General features: G+C 43.5%; 1 protein-coding gene across 3 annotated transcripts in view; it reads right to left on the bottom strand.

Moving 5' to 3' along the window:
• Nucleotides 1-22,431, bottom strand: part of ASTN2 (astrotactin 2) — a 1,067,984-nt gene that overhangs the window by 185,720 nt on the left and 859,833 nt on the right. For all 3 annotated transcript variants that reach the window (XM_073639713.1, XM_073639714.1, XM_073639715.1), the window contains one exon: nt 9,975-10,240. In XM_073639713.1, coding sequence (XP_073495814.1) covers nt 9,975-10,240 — 266 coding nt within the window. The remainder of the gene's footprint in view (nt 1-9,974; nt 10,241-22,431) is intronic.

Here is a 22,431-nt window from a genome sequence, read left to right as displayed (position 1 = left end):
TACTAGGAGCTGCACTGAGTGATTGACAGGTTTCTTACTAGGAGCTGCTCTAGATCATTGACAGGTCTCTTACTAGGAGCTGCTCTGGGTGATTGACAGGTCTCTTACTAGGAGCTCCTCTAGGTGATTGACAGATCTCTTACTAGGAGCTGCACTGAGTGATTGACGGGTCTTTCACTAGGAGCTGCTTTAGGTGATTGACAGGTTTCTTTCAAGTAGCTGCTCTAGATGTTTGACAGGTCTCTTACTAGGAGCTGCAGTTAGTGATTGACAGGTCTCTTATTAGGAGAAGTTCTGTGTGATAGACAGGTCTCTTACTAGGAGCGGCTCTAGGTGATTGACATATCTCTTACTAGGAGCTGCTCTAGGTGATTGACAGGTCTCTTAGTAGGAGCTGCACTGAAAGATTGACAGGTTTCTTATTAGGAGCTGCTTTGGTGATTGACAGGTTTGTTACTAGGAGCTGTTCTAGATGATTGACAGGTATCTTTCTGGGAGCTGCTCTAAGTGATTGACAGGTCTCTTACTAGGAGCTGCACTGATTGATTGACAGGTCCTTACTAGGAGCTGCTCTAGGTGACTGACAGGTCTTTTACTAGGAGCTGCACTGAGTGATTGACAGGACTCTTACAAAGAGATTCTCTAGGTAATTGAAAGGTCTCTTTCAAGCAGCTGCTCTAGGTGATTGACAGGTCTCTTACTAGGAGCTGCTCTAGATGATTGACAGGTATCTTTCTAGAAGATGATCTAAGTGATTGACAGGCCTCTTAGTAGGAGTTGCTCTAGGTGATTGACATGTCTCTTACTAGGAGCTGCACTGAGTGATTGACAGGTCTCTTACTAGGAGCTGCTCTAGATGATTGACAGTTCTCTTACTAGGAGCTGCTCTAGGAGATTGATAGTTCTCTTTCTAGTAGCTGCTCTAGGTGATTGACAAGTCTCTTTCTAGGACCTGCTCTAGGTGATTGACGGGTCTCTTACTAGGAGATGCTGTAGGTGATTGACAGGTCTCTTTCTAGGAGCTGCTCTAGGTGATTGACAGGTCTCTTACTAGGAGCTGTTCTAGGTGATTGACGGGTCTCTTAGTAGGAGCTGCACTGAGTGACTGACAGGTCTCTTACTAGTAGCTGCACTGAGTAATTGACAAATCTCTTACTAGGAGCTGCACTGAGCGATTGACAGGTTTCTTACTAGGAGCTGCTCTAGATCATTGACAGGTCTCTTACTAGGAGCTGCTCTAGGTGATTGACATGTCTGTTACTAGGAGCTGCTCTAGGTGATTGACAGATCTCTTACTAGGAGCTGCACTGAGTGATTGACGGGTCTCTGACTAGGAGCTCCTCTAGGTGATTGACAGGTTTCTTTCAAGTAGCTGCTCTAGATGATTGACAGGTCTCTTACTAGGAGCTCCTCTGGGTGATTGACATGTCTCTTATTAGGAGATGTTCTGTGTGATGGACAGGTCTCTTACTAGGAGCTGCTCTAGGTGATTGACAGATCTCTTACTAGGTGTAGAATCGGCGTCTCTGCCTCCTGCCAGGGAGAGACGCCGTCCCCCTTACCGCCGTGGTCCTGCTCCAGCGTCTTCCGGCCTCCCTGCAGCTGCTGCACGCAGCTTACCTGGTTGCGTGGTTAGGGTGCGCGCGCGCGCTCGCTCCCTCTTAAACGGGCCATGCGTGCCATCCTAAAAAGTCCCCGGCCAATCACCGGAGGGCTTTCCCTATCAGAGGCACCTCCTCCAATATGGAGGTGCCCGTGCAAGGTTGTTGCTTTGTGATTCTTACTTTGCTTCAGCCCCCAGGTCCTCTGCAAGTCAGTCCTGTCCGCCAGTCTGATCTTCTGTTCAGTCTGCTAGCCTGACTTCTCTTCAGCCCGACAGTCTGTCTACAGTCCAGTCCGCCAGTCTGTCTATGGGCTCTGCCCGCCAGCTTACCTGGAAGCACCTGTCTGTTACCTGCCGTGCCTGCCTGCCCACTTTTCTGGAAGCACCTGCCTGTTGCCTGCCGTGCCTGCCTGCCCGCTTACCTGGAAGCACCTGTCTGTTACCTGCCGTGCCTGCCAGCCCGCTTACCTGGAAGCACCTGCCTGTTACCTGCCGTGCCTGCCTGCCCGCTTACCTGGAAGCACCATCCAGCTACCTGCTGTGCCGCCAGCTTGCCTTCCCGGAACACTCACCTGACTATCTGCCTAATCAGCCTGACAGCCGAAGCTCATCCGCTGTACCAGTCAGTTCCTGCCTTCTGACCCGTGGGAGTCACCTGCTCTCATACAAGGTCGGTCCCAGAGTGGCACATGGTCCCTCTGCTCGGTTCCTCCCTGGTTCAAGGAGTCGACTGAGCTGCCGTGCGACCTTGGTCGGACCGAGTTAATACTTAGTCACGCCCCTCTGGCACCTCTTTGTACCGCAGCACAGAGGTTCCACCACCCGGATCCGTACCACTAGGAGCAGCTCTAGGTGATTGACAGGTCTCTTAGTAGCAGCTGCACTGAGTGATTGACAGGTCTCTTATTAGGAGCTGCTCTAGGTGATTGACAGGTTTCTTACTAGGAGCTGTTCTAGATGATTGACAGGTATCTTTCTAGGAGCTGCTCTAAGTGACTGACAGGTCTCTTACTAGGAGCTCCTCTGGTGATTGACAGGTCTCTTATTAGGAGCTGCTCTAGGTGATTGACAGGTCTTTCACTAGGAGCGGAACTGATTGACAGGTCTCTTACTAACAGATGTTCTAGGTGATTGAAAGGTCTCTTTCAAACAGCTGCTCTAGGTGACTGACAGGTCTCTTACAAGGAGCTGCTCTAGAAGACTGACAGGTATCTTTCTAGGAGATGCTCTAAGTGATTCACAGGTCTATTAGTAGGAGCTCCTATAGGTGATTGACAGGTATCTTATTAGAAGCTGCTCTACGTGATTGACAGGTCTCTTACTAGGAGCTGCACTGAATGATTGACAGGTAACTTACTAGGAGCTGCTCTAGGAGATTGATAGTTCTCTTTCTAGTAGCTGCTCTAGGTGATTGACAAGTCTCTTTATAGGAGCTGCTCTAGGTGATTGACAGGTCTCTTACTAGGAGATGCTGTAGGTGATTGACAGGTCTCTTACTAGGAGCTGCTCTAGGTGATTGACAGATCTTTTACTAGGAGCTGCACTGAGTGATTGACGGGTCTCTCACTAGGAGCTGCTCTAGGTGAATGACAGGTTTCTTTCAAGTAGCTGCTCTAGATGATTGACAGGTCTCTAACTAGGAGCTGCACTGAGTGATTGACAGGTCTCTTACTAGGCGTTCCTCTGGGTGATTGACGGGTCTCTTACTTGGAGCTGCTCTAGGTGATTGACAGATCTCTTAATAGGAATTGTCCTAGGTGATTGACAGGATTGACAGGTCTCTTTCAAGCAGCTGCTCTAGGTGATTGACAGGTCTCTTACTAGAAGCTGCTCTAGGTGATTGACAGGTATCTTACTAGAAGCTGATCTAGAGGATTGACAGGTATCTTTCTAGGAGCTGCTCTAAGTGATTGACAGGTCTCTTACTAGGAGCTCCTCTGGGTGATTGACAGATCTTTTATTGGGAAATGCATTGTGTGATTGACAGGTCTCTTACTACGAGCTGCTCTAAGTGATTGACAGGTCTCTTACTAGGAGCTGGCCTAGGTGATAGAGAGGTCTCTTTCTAGTAGCTGTTCTAGGTGATAGACAGATTTCTTACTAGGAGCGGCACTGAGTGATTGACAGGTCTCTTACTAGGAGCTGCTCTAGGTGATTGACAGGTGTCTTAGTAGGAGCTGAACTGAGTGCTTGACAAATATCTTACTAGGAGCTGCAATGAGTGATTAACAGGTCTCTTACTAGGAGCTGCTCTAGATGATTGACAGGTCTCTTACAAGGAGCTGCTCTAGGTGATTGACAGGTCTCTTATTAGGAGTTGTTCTAGGTGATTGACAGGTCTCTTTTTAGTAGCTGTTCTAGGTGATTGACAGATTTCATACTAGGAGCGGCACTGAGTGATTGTCGGGTCTCTTACTAGCAGCTGATCTAGGTGATTGACAGGTCTCTTACTAGAAGCTATTCTAGGTGATTGACAGGTCTCTTAGTAGGAACTGCACTGACTGACAGGTCTCTTAATAGTAGCTGCACTGAGTAATTGACAAATCTCTTACTAGGAGCTGCACTGAGTGATTGACAGGTTTCTTACTAGGAGCTGCTCTAGATCATTGACAGGTCTCTTACTAGGAGCTGCTCTGGGTGATTGACAGGTCTCTTACTAGGAGCTCCTCTAGGTGATTGACAGATCTCTTACTAGGAGCTGCACTGAGTGATTGACGGGTCTTTCACTAGGAGCTGCTTTAGGTGATTAACAGGTTTCTTTCAAGTAGCTGCTCTAGATGTTTGACAGGTCTCTTACTAGGAGCTGCAGTTAGTGATTGACAGGTCTCTTATTAGGAGAAGTTCTGTGTGATAGACAGGTCTCTTACTAGGAGCGGCTCTAGGTGATTGACATATCTCTTACTAGGAGCTGCTCTAGGTGATTGACAGGTCTCTTAGTAGGAGCTGCACTGAAAGATTGACATGTTTCTTATTAGGAGCTGCTCTGGTGATTGACAGGTTTGTTACTAGGAACTGTTCTAGATGATTGACAGGTATCTTTCTGGGAGCTGCTCTAAGTGATTGACAGGTCTATTACTAGGAGCTGCACTGATTGATTGACAGGTCCTTACTAGGAGCTGCTCTAGGTGACTGACAGGTCTTTTACTAGGAGCTGCACTGAGTGATTGACAGGACTCTTACAAAGAGATTCTCTAGGTGATTGAAAGGTCTCTTTCAAGCAGCTGCTCTAGGTGATTGACAGGTCTCTTACTAGGAGCTGCTCTAGATGATTGACAGGTATCTTTCGAGAAGATGATCTAAGTGATTGACAGGCCTCTTAGTAGGAGCTGCTCTAGGTGATTGACATGTCTCTTACTAGGAGCTGCACTGAGTGATTGACAGGTCTCTTACTAGGAGCTGCTCTAGATGATTGACAGTTCTCTTACTAGGAGCTGCTCTAGGAGATTGATAGTTCTCTTTCTAGTAGCTGCTCTAGGTGATTGACAAGTCTCTTTCTAGGACCTGCTCTAGGTGATTGACGGGTCTCTTACTAGGAGATGCTGTAGGTGATTGACAGGTCTCTTTCTAGGAGCTGCTCTAGGTGATTGACAGGTCTCTTACTAGGAGCTCCTCTAGGTGATTGACAGATCTTTTACTAGGAGCTGCACTGAGTGATTGATTAGTCTCTCACTGGGAGGTGCTCTAGGTTATTGACAGGTTTCTTTCAAGTGGCTCCTCTAGATGATTGACAGGTCTCTTACTAGGAACTGCACTGAGTGATTGACAGGTCTCTTACTAGGAGTTCCTCTTGGTGATTGACACATCTCTTATTAGGAGATGTTCTGTGTGTTTGACAGGTCTCTTACTAGGAGCTGTTCTTGGTGATTGACAGATTTCTTACAAGGAGATGATCTAGGTGATTGACAGGTCTCTTACTAGGAACTGTTCTAGGTGATTGATAGGTCTCTTTCAAGCAGCTGCTCTAGGTGATTGAAAGATCTCTTACTAGGAGATCCTCTAGGTGATTGACATGTCTCTTTCAAGTAGCTGCTTTAGGTGATTGACAGGTCTCTTAGTAGAAGCTGCTCTAGGTGATTGACAGGCATCTTTCTAGGAGCTGCCCTAAGTGATTGACAAGTCTCTTACTAGGAGCTCCTCTGGGTGATTGACAGATTTCTTTTAGGGAGATGCACTGTGTGATTGACAGTTCTCTTACTAGGAGCTGTTCTAGGTGACTGACAGGTCTCTTACTAGGAGCTGCTCTAGGTGATTGGCAGGTCTCTTTTTAGTAGCTGTTCTAGGTGGTTGACAAATTTCTTACTAGGAGCGGCACTGAGTGATTGACAGGTCTCATACTAGGAGCAGCTCTAGGTGATTGACAGGTCTCTTACTAGCAGCTGCTCTAGGTGATTGACAGGTCTCTTAGTAGGAGGTGCACTGAGTGATTGAGAAATCTCTTACTAGGAGCTGCACTGAGTGATTGACAGGTCTTTTACTAGGAGCTGCTCTAGGTGACTGACAGGTCTCTTTCAGTTAGCTGCTCTAGGTGATTGATAGGTCTCTTACTTGGAGCTGATCTAGATGATTGACAGGTATCTTTCTAGGAGCTGCTCTAAGTGATTGACAGGTCTCTTACTAGGAGCTGCTCTAAGTGATTGACAGGTCTCTTACTAGGAGCTCCTCTGGGTGATTAACAGAACTCTTATTAGGAGATGCACTGTGTGATTGACAGGTGTCTTACTAGGAGCTGCTCTAGATGATTGACAGTACTCTTACTAGGAGCTGCTCTAGGTGATTGACAGGTCTCTTTCTAGTAGCTGTTCTAGGTGATTGACAGATTTCTTACTAGGAGCTGCTCTAGGTGATTGACAGGTTTCTTACTAGGAGCTGCTCTATGTGATTGACAGGTCTCTTACTAGGAGCTGCTCTAGGTGATTGACAGATCTCTAACTAGGAGCGGCACTGATTGATTGACGGGTCTCTCACTAGGAGCTGCTCTAGGTGATTGACAGGTTTCTTTCAAGTAGCTGCTCTAGATGATTGACAGGTCTCTTACTAGGAGCTGCACTGAGTGATTGACAGGTGTCTTACTAGGGGCTGCTCTAGGTGATTGACAAATCTCTTACTAGGAGATGATCTAGGTGATTGATAGGTCTCTTAATAGGAACTCTTCTAGGTGATTGCCAGTTTTCTTACTAGGAGCTGCACTGAGTAATTGACAGGTCTCTTACTAGGAGCTGCTCTAGGTGACTGACAGGTCTCTAACTAGGAGCTGCTCTAGATGATTGACATGTATCTTTCTAGGAGCTGCTCTAAGTGATTGACAGGTCTCTTACTAGGAGCTGCTCTAGATGATTGACAGGTCTCTTACTAGGAGCTGCTCTAGGTGATTGACAGGTCTCTTACTAGAAGCTGCTCTAGGTGATTCACAGGTCTCTTAGTAAGAGCTGCTCTAAGTTATTGACAGGTCTCTTACTAGGAGCTCCTCTGGGTGGTTGACAGGTCTCTTATTAGGAGCTGCTTTAGGTGATTGACAGGTCTCTTAGTAGGAGCTGCTCTAGGTGATTGACAGGTTTCTTACTAGGAGCTCCTCCTGGTGATTAACAGAACTCTTATTAGGAGATGCACTGTGTGATTACTAGGAGCTGCTCTAGGTGATTGACAGTACTCTTACTAGGAGCTGCTCTAGGTGATTGACAGGTCTCTTTCTAGTAGCTGTTCTAGGTGATTGACAGATTTCTTACTAGGAGCTGCTCTAGGTGATTGACAGGTTTCTTACTAGGAGTGGCTCTAGGTGATTGACAGATCTCTAACTAGGAGCGGCACTGATTGATTGACGGGTCTCTCACTAGGAGCTGCTCTAGGTGATTGACAGGTTTCTTTCAAGTAGCTGCTCTAGATGATTGACAGGTCTCTTACTAGGAGCTGCACTGAGTGATTGACAGGTGTCTTACTAGGAGCTGCTCTAGGTGATTGACAGATCTCTTACTAGAAGATGATCTAGGTGATTGACAGGTCTCTTAATAGGAACTCTTCTAGGTGATTGCCAGTTTTCTTACTAGGAGCTGCACTGAGTAATTGACAGGTCTCTTACTAGGAGCTGCTCTAGATGATTGACATGTATCTTTCTAGGAGCTGCTCTAAGTGATTGACAGGTCTCTTACTAGGAGCTGCTCTAGATGATTGACAGGTCTCTTACTAGGAGCTGCTCTAGGTGATTGACAGGTCTCTTACTAGAAGCTGCTCTAGGTGATTCACAGGTCTCTTAGTAAGAGCTGCTCTAAGTTATTGACAGGTCTCTTACTAGGAGCTCCTCTGGGTGATTGACAGGTCTCTTATTAGGAGCTGCTTTAGGTGATTGACAGGTCTCTTAGTAGCAGCTGCACTGAGTGATTGACAGGTCTCTTATTAGGAGCTGCTCTAGGTGATTGACAGGTTTCTTACTAGGAGTTGTTCTAGATGATTGACAGGTATCTTTCTAGGAGCTGCTCCAAGTGATTGACAGGTCTCTTACTAGAAGCTGCTCTAGTTGATTTACAGGTCTCTTACTAGGAGCTGCTCTAGGTTATTGAGAGGTCTCTTACTAGGAGCTGCTGTAGGTGATTGATAGGTCTCTTAGTAGGAGCTGCTCTAGGTGATTGACAGGTCTCTTACTAGGAACTCCTCTGGGTGATTAACAGAACTCTTATTAGGAGATGCACTGTGTGATTACTAGGAGCTGCTCTAGGTGATTGACAGTACTCTTACTAGGAGCTGCTCTAGGTGATTGACATGTCTCTTACTAGGAGCTGCTCTAGGTGATTGACAGTACTCTTACTAGGAGCTGCTCTAGGTGATTGACAGTACTCTTACTAGGAGCTGCTCTAGGTGATTGACATGTCTCTTACTAGGAGCTGCTCTAGGTGATTGACAGATCTCTAACTAGGAGCTGCACTGATTGATTGACGGGTCTCTCACTAGGAGCTGCTCTAGGTGATTGACAGGTTTCTTTCAAGTAGCTGCTCTAGATGATTGACAGGTCTCTTACTAGGAGCTGCACTGAGTGATTGACAGGTGTCTTACTAGGAGCTGCTCTACGTGACTGACAGGTCTCTAACTAGGAGCTGCTCTAGATGATTGACATGTATCTTTCTAGGAGCTGCTCTAAGTGATTGACATGTCTCTTACTAGGAGCTGCTCTAGGTGATTGACAGATCTCTAACTAGGAGCTGCACTGATTGATTGACGGGTCTCTCACTAGGAGCTGCTCTAGGTGATTGACAGGTTTCTTTCAAGTAGCTGCTCTAGATGATTGACAGGTCTCTTACTAGGAGCTGCACTGAGTGATTGACAGGTGTCTTACTAGGAGCTGCTCTACGTGACTGACAGGTCTCTAACTAGGAGCTGCTCTAGATGATTGACATGTATCTTTCTAGGAGCTGCTCTAAGTGATTGACAGGTCTCTTACTAAGAGCTGCACAAGGTGATTGACAGGTCTCTTAGTAGGAGCTGCACTAAGTGATTGACAGGTCTCTTAGTAGGAGCTGCACTAGGTGATTGACAGGTCTCTTACTACTAGCTGCTCTAGATGATTGACTAGGCTACAGACCTGTCAATCACCTTAAGCACTACTGGGAAGAGTCAGGGGATGACGCCGGACAAGTTAAGTCTCTCACTATGGTCCCCGGCCAGATATTTAACGTCTTTATATTTTCTTTGAAATGCTGGAGTGTTTCAGAGACAACATATCTGGCTGCATAGAGCAGCCAGGCTCTGATTTATGTCGCCCATGTTTTGGGCAACATGAATCAGGTGACAATTTCCCTTTAAAATATGCCTGATTGTAAATTATTGGAAACCTTTAAATAACATCTTTGGCACGTGGACAGCCCTGGATATGTAAAAGTTATTTAGAGATATGCACTTCTTAAAGGCAATCTGTCACCGGGTTTTTGCCACCTAATCTGAGAACAGCATGATGTAGAGACAGAGACCCTGATTCCAGCAATGTGTCACTTACTGGGCTGCTTAGTGTAGTTTTGATAAAGTCACAGTTTTATCAGCAGGAGATTATCAATAGAGGACTAGTAAACCTGCTGCCAGGTACTCCAACCACACCCGCCACCATTGATTGGCTGCTTTCTGCCTATGCACTGTGTACACAGAAAGCTGCCAATCAGTGACCTGGCTGAACTTTATTCAGAGAACTGCCAGATCTGCAGCAGATAAAACAGCGATTTTATCAAAATAACAGCAAGCAGTCTAGTAAGTGACATATCACTGGAATTAAGGTCTCTGCCCCTACATCATGCTGCTCTCAGATGAGGGAGGAAAAAATCTGGTGACAGATTTCATTTAATATGCATTTTTAACAAAGATAAACAGCTTAAATCTTGAAGGTGGAGATAGTCACCTCTCGCGTAGCATTGTCCTGAATCAGGTTGTATAGGGGAGTGATTCGGTTAATTTCCAGGAGCACAGGGATGGGGCTGACTTGTTCCTTGCCTGCCCTCCGGCACAAATGGCAGCTGGATGGACAGCGTCCCTTCTCTTCGCAGTGGATCTCCACTCCCATGATGAGCTGGTCGTCAGACAACATCTGCGCCGTCAGCAAACCGGAGAGGTAGGTGATGAACGGCATGGACTTCAGCTCTTTTTTGCTGCCCAACTCCGTAGTTTCTACAAAGGGTGAACACAGAATAAAGAGTATAATGGGCACATGAAGCATGCATAAGAGATAACACGCTGCCGTCAACACACATTTATTATGCCAGGCCAAATCCAACCAACTTGTTTGTGTATCTTTACCATGTGCTTCTTCCAAACTAATTAATAATTTCCTTTAATTAAAACCATGTATTATATATAAGACAGTGGTGTAATTGGCGAATACTGCTGAAATATCAGATAATAAACAGGTTGAGTGATGCGGGGACACTGGTGGCAAAATTCCCATGGGTCATTCCTAGAGTGCTATCATTGTTACACATAGCACTAAGGTCACAGGGTGAAAGGCTGCGTTCTGTCCATGCGGTGCTCTGCTGCCATCTACTGGTTGGACAAGGGAACTAACTAGATCGTCATAAGTTACGGTCTACTCTGTATTGTAAGCGATGAACGTTGACTAACACCAAACTAGAAAGTAGGGAAAGTTAAAAAGACTTCCTTTGTGCCTCGCCTCTTCTAGAAGCCGGTCGTTTCTTCTGACATTCCTAACACTTTTCTATTGGTCTGCCATCACACTGGCTTTTGTAAAGCATCACGATGGTTGAACAAATAATAATTATATTAAAACCTGGCAGTGGGAATAATAATACATCTATTAATTAGCAGATTTTCTATTTAAATAAAGGGGGGATTTACTGAGACTGATACGTCATCCAAAACAAGAAACCCCCTGTAGTAAGATGCAACAATTATTTTAAGGGAATTTTGTTTTCCCATCTAAGGATATTGTAGGAGCAGAGGCCCTGATTCCAGTAATGTATCACATACTGGACTGCTTGCTGAGATTTTGATAAAATCACAGTTTTCTCTGCTGCAGATCTAGCAGTTCTCTGAATGCTGAGCCCTGTATAACCCCGCCCACACCACTGATTGGCTGCTATCTGTGTATACTGTGCATAGGTAGAAAGCAGCCAATCAGTTGTGGGGGCGGGGTTGGACTTCATGGCAGCAGGTTTACTAGTCCTTTAGTGATAATCTCCTGCTGAGAAACCTGTGATTTTATCAAAACTACAACTACCAGCCCAGTAAGTGACACATTGCTGGAATCAGGGTCTCTGCATTATCCTGGCCTCATATTAGGTGGAAAAAAAACCTGGTGACAGATTCCCTTCAAGAAGTGCATGCCTCTAAATACCTTTTGCACATCTTGGGTAGTCCACATGCCAAAGATAGTCCTTTTTGTTATTTAGAACTTTTGCAATAATTTACAACACTTGATGGGGGAAAACGTAATAAGTTCACATTTACGTCCAGTCCTTTTTTTCCACACTCACTCTTTAGAAAAGTAGAAAAAAAATTAGATAAGTTGTAAATGTGGTTATCTCAAAAATAGGCATCTTTTAAAAGGCATAAGACTGGCGAATAGGTGTCGTTGATACATTTCCCTATTAGTGTTCAGACCAACGGCAGAGAAGAGAATGGCTGAAGAAGGAGCCTCTGCGCTCTGAAAGATTGCATATATCCATTTTTTTCTGGTTAGCCAATAAAGGTATCACTCCGAGAATACTTCTGTCATTTTTGGGCATAAAAGTATTTACACGCCAGATATTAAAAGGTTTTGTACCGAGATGGAATTTATTTCCTAATCATTGGATAGTGAGTAATATCCTGATCACTGGAGGTATGACAGCTAGGACTGCCAGCGATCCCGAGAATGGGTCTCTCTAGAACCCAGTCTGCATGAAGCAGAGGTCGAGAGTGGGCACCATTGCTGCATCCATTCTCAATGGAAGTGCTGGAAAAAGCCAAACTCAGCTATCTGAGGAGGTCTCGTTGAAAATAAATGGAGCGGAAATGCACATGCTCGACCTCTGCTCCATTTAGACAGAGTTCTTCAGAACGCTGTTCTCAGGATCGGTGGAGGTCCCAATGGTCGGACCTAGAACAGTCAGGAAGATCCACAGCGATCAGGTTCAGTTATACCCCAAGCTTCAATGCGGGGTCTGCTATTATTCAACTTATTTATTAGTTACATAGAAGACAGGATTATTTATTTCCAGATGACAATTGAAAATTGGAACTCTGGGACCTTGTGGAGTGTGTCAATGACTGCCTTTTGGACATCTGTCAAGTCAGCAGTCTTCCCCATGATTGTGTAGTCTACTGAAACAGACTAAGGCTATGTGCGCACGATCAGGATTTGAAGCTGAAATTTCCTGAGCGTTTCTGCATCTCCTTGGCAGGAAAAACACTGCAGCAAAACTGCACGGATTTGCCGCGGTTTTTGATGCATTTTTTTCAAGCGTTTTTGTACATCAATGAATGCTTTTTGGAGCTAAATAAAGTTATTTGGTGGGACATTGCTTAAACCCTTGGATTACCGTCAGAACTGGGGTGAGTATATAAATAAATGATTAAAGAATGTGTCTATGGTACTTCAAATAAAGTGTTTACTCTGTGTCTGTGTGTTTATTTAACAATTTACTTTATTTTAATTAGGTTTGGTTATGAAAAGATCTGATTGACACCTTGTAATCACCAAACAAAAGAGCTAGGTGTCAGCTAATCCCATTCACCCAATCTTCATTAGCATTTCTATTCACATAATTTATGCGACAGCTGTGAGCTGGTATTTTTAGCCTAGGAAGGTGCCATTTGCAAACATGGTCCCTAGCCATTAATAACAGCTCACAGCTGTTTCATTAGCCACTACATCCCCCCTGACCAGCACTCAGCAGCGCTTTGGACGCAGCATATTTTACTTGCGTCCAAAACGCTGTGTTCTAATGCCGCACTTGTTGTCGGTACATGTGAATCCACCGCATATAATGACACTTCAATTGGTCAAAATTTGCAGCGGAGACTAGCGTGTCCACTACAGAAATTGACATGATGCGAGTGAATTTGGGTACGTGGCCACAGTCAGCAGCCGCTGCAGGTTTGACACTGCGTGTTTATACAGCGTCAAACCTGCAGCATACAGATGTTACAGCATAGTGGATGGGATCTCTAGAAATCCCATGTCCACTATGTGTGCATCTGAAGCTGTGAACCACCCGTGGACACTGACATGCGGTGCGTCTTTCAGGACCGCAGCATGTCAATCTCTCTTGCAGAGTTGCTAGTGTTTGCAACAGAAATTTGACCACTAGTAAGTATTGAATGCGATAAATCCACATGGTTCAGTGAACACATGTGGATTTACCTGCGTTTAATAGAATGCAACGTTTTGGACGCAGGAAAAAATATGTGTCCAAAGTGCTGCTACATCCAGATCGTGAGCACAGAGCCTAAAAGTTTTTAAAAAAAAAATGGCGTGGGCTGCCATGTCATTTTTATAACCAGCAGAGGGAAAGCCGACCGTTGGTGGGCTGATATTAGTAGCCGCGGAAGGGGCCATGAATACTAGCCCCCTCCACTGCTTTTAATATCACCCCTCAGCAGTCCCAGATATGGCACATCCATAAGATGCTCCAAATCTGGCACTTAGTCTCCACTCTTCCCACTGCCCTGTAGCGGTAGCAAGTGGGGTAATGGGGTTGGGGTTCATGTCAGCCTTGTATTGGCGGCTGACGTGAAGCCCAGGTTAGTATTGGAGGGCATCTATAAGACGCGTCTGAAGCCCAGGTTAGTAATGGGGGCGTCTATAAGACATCTCCATTACCAACCGCGTTGTAAAATGGTCGCCGCTTTTTCAATAAAAGACACGGCCAGAATAAAGTATTTTTTTTAAAGTATTTTAATGAAATAAAAAACACACGGTTTTACAATTTTTTTTATTACCCTTTGTCCGCGAAGCCCTCGATCTTCTGAAAAAAACGTAAAATAACAAACAACCATATCCCTCACCGGTTCGCCGTCAACGATGTAGTCCATGAACACCGCCGAGTGTCCCACGGCGATCTGGGTCACTTCTATGGCAGTGACATGAGAAATCACTGATGTCATTGCTTTAGAAGCCAGCAATGTACACTGACAGGAGTGTAAAATCACTCCTGTCAGTATACATGCTGCTGGAGGGAGGTCACTGGGGTTGATCAGCTGATCAGCCCCGGTGACGTTACCACCATGGGAACATTCTTCTGAATATTCCCATGGTGAGGTCACGTGAGCATTAGCTGATCAATCAGCTAATTGCTGACGTCACCGCACGTCCTGGCAGCTCAGTACACTGCTGGGAGCACGCGCTCCCTGCAGTGTACCGCTGGCCACCGGGAGCATCGGATCGCCGCCGGGGACCAGGAGGACATCGGGGGGCGCTGGACAAGTGAGAATAAGGTTTTTTAAATTTTTACTTTTTTTTTCTTTTTTTAACAGCGGGCATGCCGGATCTGCTGAGGAGAACTACTGCTACCCTCAGCAGCACCGCTCTCGCTGTTATCAGCAGGAGCGGCGGTCGGATGAGAGGAGCAGTAGTCCTCTCCTGACTCGGGTACCAGCTGCACCGCGTTTCCTGCGTGAATTTGCGCCCATTGGCTTTAATTGAAACGCAGCAAATCTGCAGGTATAGATAATATACTTGCGGGTTTGCTTTGGTTCAATGCAAGTTAATGGCCGCGAACTCACAGTGAAAACACCCGAACAATGGCCATGCTGCGTTTATTTCCTCAATGGTAATCCACAGCACATCAGGATTACCATTGCTACAGCTGGCAGACCTATTAACAAGCGTTTTCGCAGCATTTCCGCGGCGGGAAAAGTGCCGCAAAACGCATCAAAAATGCTTTGTGTGCATATAGCCTAAGGGACCTTTTTAAACGCATCAAAAGCCTTTGCAGGTGTTTTTTGCTAATTATTCTAATTTACTGAGATAATGACTTTTGTGTTTTCATTGGCTGTAAGCCATAATCATCAACATTAACAGAAATAAACACATGAAATAGATCACTCTGTGCGTAATGACTCTATATAATATAGGAGTTTCACTTTTTATATTGAAGAACTGAAATAAACTAACTTTTTGATGATATTCTAATTTAGGGAGATGCACCTGTAAATGTGTATATAGGTTCTAGAAAAATAGAGGCAGCACTCCAAGGCTACAATTTCAATGTGCTTTTAATGACCCATCATGTCAGAGGTGGCAACGTTTCGTCCCTTAGTTCTTCCCTACGTTGCCACCTCTGACATTATGGGTCATTAAAAGCACATTGAAATTGTAGCCTTGGAGTGCTGCCTCTATTTTTCTGGAACCTAACAATAAGGTTTTGTATTGCCTGTGAGGCTTGGCACCTGCTTATATTTTTTTGCCAATTGCTGGTGCTTCACCTTTATTTTGCCATTTACACGTGTATATAAATATATATATTTATACAGACGAAGGCTTCAGGCCGAAACGCGCGTCGGGGTAGGCGCCATACGGCTCTCATTGCACTCATAGGTATGATATGATTGAGTCTCCTGTTGACTTCATAGCATGTATTACCATCTGACACGCAGCACACGTCTCATGTGTCAAATGGATATGTCATGAACTGGTTATGTTGGGCTGGTGGTATTATTCTCATTGTTTACACTGATGCACAGCACTTTAGTTATTTACTGATTTGCACAAGACACTTTTGTAGTGCAGTGATGCCAGCCTTGACCTACTAATGCGTGTTTCTTTGGCTTTATATGTCTTTTACTATGTATGAAGTCAGACATTATGTACAATCATGTATCACATTAGCTACATTGCTTTGAGTACATCCTATGGTCATGAGAATTGTTGAATGCTTTTAACAATCTATAATTATTTGTATTCATTTGTCTATTCTTTTGTGTGACACCCACTGGCCTAACTATGATTCATTAAAGGTTTTTTACTTATCCTTATCTTGATCTTCTTTGTTTGGGTTCGTCTTGTTGGTTAATAGACATTCATATATGTACATATATATATATATATAAAACTGCTCACATACAGCTTTTACGAAGGAAAGGGAGCATGTCGTCACTATGCAAAGTTATATTTGTACGCTTGGAGACCTAACATTCTTATCAAGGGTGAAATCTAGGTTGCCATGGTGATCAATATTCAAAATATCTCCCAGAATGCGGGGCACTTATGTCCACACCGGCTCGCATTAAGAAAATTCTGTAAGCAGCTGGACTCGGCCACTTCCAGTAATGTTTCTCAACACGAGACTTGATAAGAAAAAAAGAATTATCAACGCTGGCAGACACACGGAGAGGGAATGCGATGCATATATTGTTTCTTGCACGCATGTAAGATTCCTTTATTGTTTCCCCCCTGCTTGCGCTCAGATTTTATCACTGTGGCGGTATAAAACGTTTATCTCCTGGTTGTCCCGATCAGTCTATTTCCCAATGTCAAAGTGTCAGCAGATTGAATCCACAGACTATTTAGAGGTCAGTCTGTGATCTCACGACCTGCCAGTACGGCTGCCTGCAAAGTGAATCCATTTTTTTCTTTTGTCTGAAGGTCATCTTAAAGTCATATTTCACACTGCCGTCACTGTACTAAATAGATATTTTTTTGTAATGGCTTGCTACGTAACCACTAGAAGGAGCCCATTATCCCAATGGCCCCTGAAGTTGACTCAACTACGCCTGATATGTCGCCTACAATGATACACGCTGCAGTTTATAAGGCGTCATAATGGTTAGTGACCACTACTGTATCGAGTAAATTTACTACCACTCTCTCTTTTCTTCCTTTACGAAGTGCGACTTTTCACCACCACTAGTCTCATCATCATATGACTCATTCATATGTCCTTAGACCTCCTGACAGCAAGACCTAATGCAGGCTGGAGGGTCCTATCATCACTGTCAGAAAATACACCACCAAGGCTGGAAATTAGTGGGTATGAGAGTGATGCCCCCAGAAGAAGCGAAAGCGAAACGGCGTCGGGGCGAGGGAGACGCCATACTTCACTTCCCACCCCCGGTTTGGCAGTTGTTTGCAGATTAGGTAATTTTTCCATTTCTACTTACCTGATATATTCTGCGATATTTTATGCTACTACTCCACTTACCTGTATTCATTGCAAGATCAGATTTGAGGCCATTTATTTGGCACCACTATTTATTTATATTTGCTATATATACCATGCTGCTATTCTGTCCACCTAAATTAATTGTATGATTATACTAGAAGTAATATCCTACTCTTTTCATGCACTACGCTGTTAGTTTGACTTCCCATGTCTATGATATATTGCACTATGCACTTTATTTAGCTTTATTGACTAGACAGATTGGATTTTCACCTGCTTACAGATAGTCCGCTGATGCATTGATTCTTAGTAACCATTTATCCAGTTTGACCCATTTAGGATTGGTGATAGATTCCTTACTATTACATTTGTCTCAGGTTGCAATTATAGATTATTGATGGTAGCTTAGGATTTATCCTATATGGGGCTGTATCTAAAGGAGTATTTACATTGTATTATTGTATGCATCCACTGTACCACTGGGGTTGTGTATTTCTATTGTTACCCTCTTATTGGAGGTTCCCCTTTGTCCTGTTTTAGGGTTCATGATTTTATTTGGTATCAATAAACATTATATTTTTATATTGATCTTGAGTCGCCTTAACCCTTTAACCCGTATTGTGGCTGCTATGCATATATGTATAAAATACAGTCTAGTAAGGAAGAACTTAGTCTTGTACACTGGGATCAAGTCCTGGTAACTGGGGATACCGAACATAAATGAGGGGCATTTAAAGAGACAAGAATCCTGTAGTAAGTATATACCCTCAAGTAACAAAATATCCAGGAGTAAAAAAAAATGTTATACTTAAAGGGGTTCTCCAAGAAGGGAAAAAAATGGTCCCCATCACGAGTCTGGAAAACGCAGTTCCCGAGACCTGTGTCTCAACTGACATAGGAGCTGTATGGTAAGCCTACATATCTCCGTGAGAATGAGGAAAAGGGCTGTGACAGGAGAAGAAATAAATATTTTCCTCGCCTGAGTGAGCACGGAGGACTGAGGCAATTCATGTGTGCCTACCAGCCATGACAAGGCATACTTTTCTCTGGAGGGATTCGAACAATTACTATCCGATATGGATCTTCTGGGCCCAAAGTCTACAAACTTAAAGGGCAGCTAGGATCCAATGCTAATTTAAATCCTCCCATCAGTCCAAAACTGTTTTTAATTAGCATTGGATCCTACCTGCCCTTTAAATTTGTAGACTTTGGGCCCAGGAGGGGCTGAAAAAGTGGTAAGTGTCCTTCCAGTGGCTGGTGGCCCCACATGAACTGTCCAATTTGTGCGCTAAGTACCTTCATATTATAAGTATATTCTTTACAGCAGTAATGAGGTGTAAATATCACATAATCGATGTTTGCAGACATCTTGTTGCTGCACTCTTTGGTTTCCACAGAAATATAACCGTTGAGGACAAAGGGAAGGTTGAGATCTTAACCAGGCACTTTTTATTTGTGTTTCCCAACAAGATGGCCATGCCGGATATTGTTCACAAGGCAGCAATCAAGGTTCACTCCCAATATCACTAAGAACTCATTCAGAGTGTAAAAGTGCACGCACCCATCAAACATGTAACAAAGTCAGTATTTTCTTGTTCATGAACGAGAAAAAATAATTGACAGATTTTCATTGGTTTGGGCAGTGTGTTCTTTCTTACCATCAATTATTTTCAAGTATGCAAAAAAAAATGTGCACAGCTTCTCATATTGATTACAATGTTAAAAATGTGCAGCACACAGATAGTATCCGTGTGCTGTCTGTGATGCTCACATTCCCATGGACTTGTATGGAAGATTTTGATCCATGACTCGGATCAATAATAGTCATGTCTTCATGACTTGTTTGCGGACGCAAGATCACAAAAAATGGAAGGAAATTGGAGTCAATGTCTGTGACCAAACTATAAGAAACCGCCTAAAGGAAATGGGATTTACAAACAGAAAAGCTAAAACATAAGCCATCATTAACACCTAAACAGAAAAAAACAAGGTTATAATGGGCTAAGGAAAAGCAATCGTGGACTGTGGATGACTGGATGAAAGTCATATTCAGTGATGAATCGTAAATCTGAATTGGGCAAGGTGATGATGCTGGAACTTTTGTTTGGTGCCGTTCCAATGAGATTTATAAAGATGACTGCATGAAGAAAACATGAAAATTTCCACAGTCATTGATGATATGGGGCTGCATGTCAGGTAAAGGCACTGGGGAGATGGCTGTCATTACATCTTCATTAAATGCCCAAGTTTACATTGATATTTTGACAGTTTTCTTATCCCATCAATTGAAAGGATGTTTGGGGATGATGACATCATTTTTCAAGATGATGATTCATCCTGCCATAGAGCAAAAACTGTGAAAACATTCCTTGAAAGAAGACACATAAGATCAATGTCATGACCGGCAAATAGTCCGGATCTCAATCCAATTGAAACTGTTTGGTGGAAGTTGAAGAAAATGGTCCATGACAAGGCTCCAACCTGCAAAGCTGATCTGGCAACAGCAATCAGAGAAAGTTGGAGCCAGATTGATGAAGAGTACTGTTTGTCACTCATTAAGTCCATGCCTCAGAGACTGCAAGCTGTTATTAACCCCTTTAAAGCCCATGACGTACTAATACGCGTCTGTGCCCTGGGACTTAAGAGCCTGACCCGTATTAGTACGTCATCGCGATCGTGCGCGCACACAGGCTGTGCGGGTGCGACCACCGCCGGCTGTCAGCTGATTGTCACAGCTGACACCCGGTACTATGTGCAGGGAGCGATCCCGCACCGCTCCCGGCACAGTAACCCCCGCAATGCTGTGATCGAAGTCGATCGCAGAATTGCGGTGCCTAAGGGGAGGTGATCGGTATACTCACCTCCTCTTCCGGCCTCCAGCGCTGTCTGCCGCGGCTTCCCGGGTGTTGCCATGACGACCCGATGTCGTCATGACAACATCCGGGTCACCAGACAGCAGGAAGATTGTTTGGTCATGCGCAGTGCATGACCAAACAGTCTTCTCACTGTGCAGCGCTAACTGCCTGCATGGCACAGGGATGGTGCTCCATCCCTATGCTATGCAGGCAATCAGAATAAAAAAAATGAAAGTCCCACAGTGGGACAAAGTAAAAAAGTAAAAAAAAACTCTCAGAAAGTGAAAAAAAAAAAAAAATTGTAAAAATATATAAAAAAATAAATAAATAAATAATAATCCATCAAAAATAAAAATATAATGTACCCATCAATAAATATTATTATGAAGAAAAAAAAAACAATAAAAGTACACATATTTGGTATCGCCGCGTCCGTAACGACCTAACCTATAAAACTGTCCACTAGTTAACCCTTTTAGTGAACACGGTAAAAAAAAAACAAAAAAAACAAAGCAAGAAACAATGTTTTATCGCCAAACCACCACCAAACAAAAAATGGAATAACACGCGATCAAAAAGACGAATATAAATAAAAATGGTACCGCTGAAAACGTCATCTTGTCCCGCAAAAAACAAGCCGCCATACAGCTCCATCATCCGAAAAATCAAAAAGTTATGGCTCTCAGAATAAAGCGATGCAAAAAAAATTATTTTTTCTATAAAATAGCTTTTATTGTGTAAAAGCGCCAAAACATAGAAAAACTATATAAATGTGGTACCGCTGTAAACGTACTGACCCGAAGAATAATGCTGCCTTATCAATTTTACCACACGCGGAACAGAATAAAAAAAATAAAAAAAAAAATTCCTGAATTGTTGGTTTTTATTTATTCTGCCTCCCAAAAGCTGAAATAGAAAGCGATCAAAAAATGTCACGTGCCTGAAAATGGGATCTAGTTTCCAAAATGGTGTCACTTGTGCATCATGGCGTCCCCTCATTATTCAAGCAAATTTTACATTCAAAAAGTCAAATGGCGCTCCTTCCTTTCCGAACCCTGCCGTGCGCCCAAACAGTGGTTTTCCCCCACATATGGGGTATCTGCTTACTCAGGAGAAATTGCACAACAAATTTTGGGGTCCATTTTTTCCTGTTACCCCTGCAAAAATAAAAAAAATTGGGTCTAAAGTAACATTTTTGTGAAAAAAGTTAAATGTTCATTTTTTTCTTCCACATTCCAAAAATTCCTGTGAAGCACCTGAAGGGTTAATAAAGTTCTTGAATGTGGTTTGAGCACCTTGAGGGGTGCAGTTTTTAGAATAGTGTCACTATTGGGTATTTTCTGTCATAAAGACCCCTCAAAGTGACTTTAAATATGATGTGGTCCCTAAAAAAATGGCTTTGTAAATTTTGTTGGAAAAATGAGAAATCGCTGGTCAACTTTTAACCCTTATAGCTCTCCAATAACAAAAAAAATGTTGCTTCCAAAATTGTGCTGATGTAAAGTAGACATGTGGGAAATGTTATTTATTAACTTTTTTTGTGTGACATATCTCTCTGATTTAAGGGCATAAAAATTAAAATTTTGAAAATTGCAAAATTTTCAAAATTTTTGCCAAATTTCCGTTTTTATTCACAAATAAACGCAAGTGATATCGAAGAAATGTTACCACTATCATGAAGTACAATATGTCATGAAAAAACACTCTCAGAATTAGGGGGATCCGTTGAAGCGTTCCAGAGTAATTACCTCATAAAGTGACAGTGGTCAGAATAGTAAAAATTGGCCTGGTCATTAACGTGCAAACCACCTTGGGTTGTAAAGGGGTTAAAGCCAGAGGTGGTGCAACAAAATACTAGTGATGTAATGGAGTGTTCTTTTGTGTGTTTGTTTTTCATGATTCCATAATTTTTTCCTCAAAATTGAGTGATTCCATAATTTTTTCCCTCTGCTTGTTCTGAAAAAAATTACCCTGAGTACCACATTTTTAATCTTGATTTCTTTGTGTTTCTTAAAGCCCTAAAGTTGCCATTTGAAATGACTTTAGTTTTGTGCCATGTCTGTGATCTGCTTTTTTTCAACATTAAACAACTGAATGAACATCCTCCGAGCCCAGTGATTCCATAATTTTTGCCAGCGGTTGTATAACGGGAATGTGTTCATTCCATGAAAAGCACAAATGGAACATGCACGTGGCTTACAGACATCTGAATGGAAGGTTTGCAGGCATCGAACTTGAGCCTTGCATGGTGAGTATGTAGGTTGTGTTCTGTGATGTTGGTTTCTGTATATATTGTATCTAATGTATAATTGGGGGTTTTAGTTAGGTTGGGTGGGGGATTTGGGGGGGTTTTCATCAGCGGTGATAAGAGGACTGATCTGGCCTGGCCCAGGGCCCACCTGGG

This window comes from Phyllobates terribilis, unplaced genomic scaffold (assembly GCF_046119375.1).
Source record: "Phyllobates terribilis strain yellow unplaced genomic scaffold, ASM4611937v1 Scaffold_7__3_contigs__length_470593459, whole genome shotgun sequence".
NCBI lineage: Eukaryota > Metazoa > Chordata > Amphibia > Anura > Dendrobatidae > Phyllobates > Phyllobates terribilis.
This window is presented reverse-complemented; position numbering and strand designations above follow the sequence as displayed.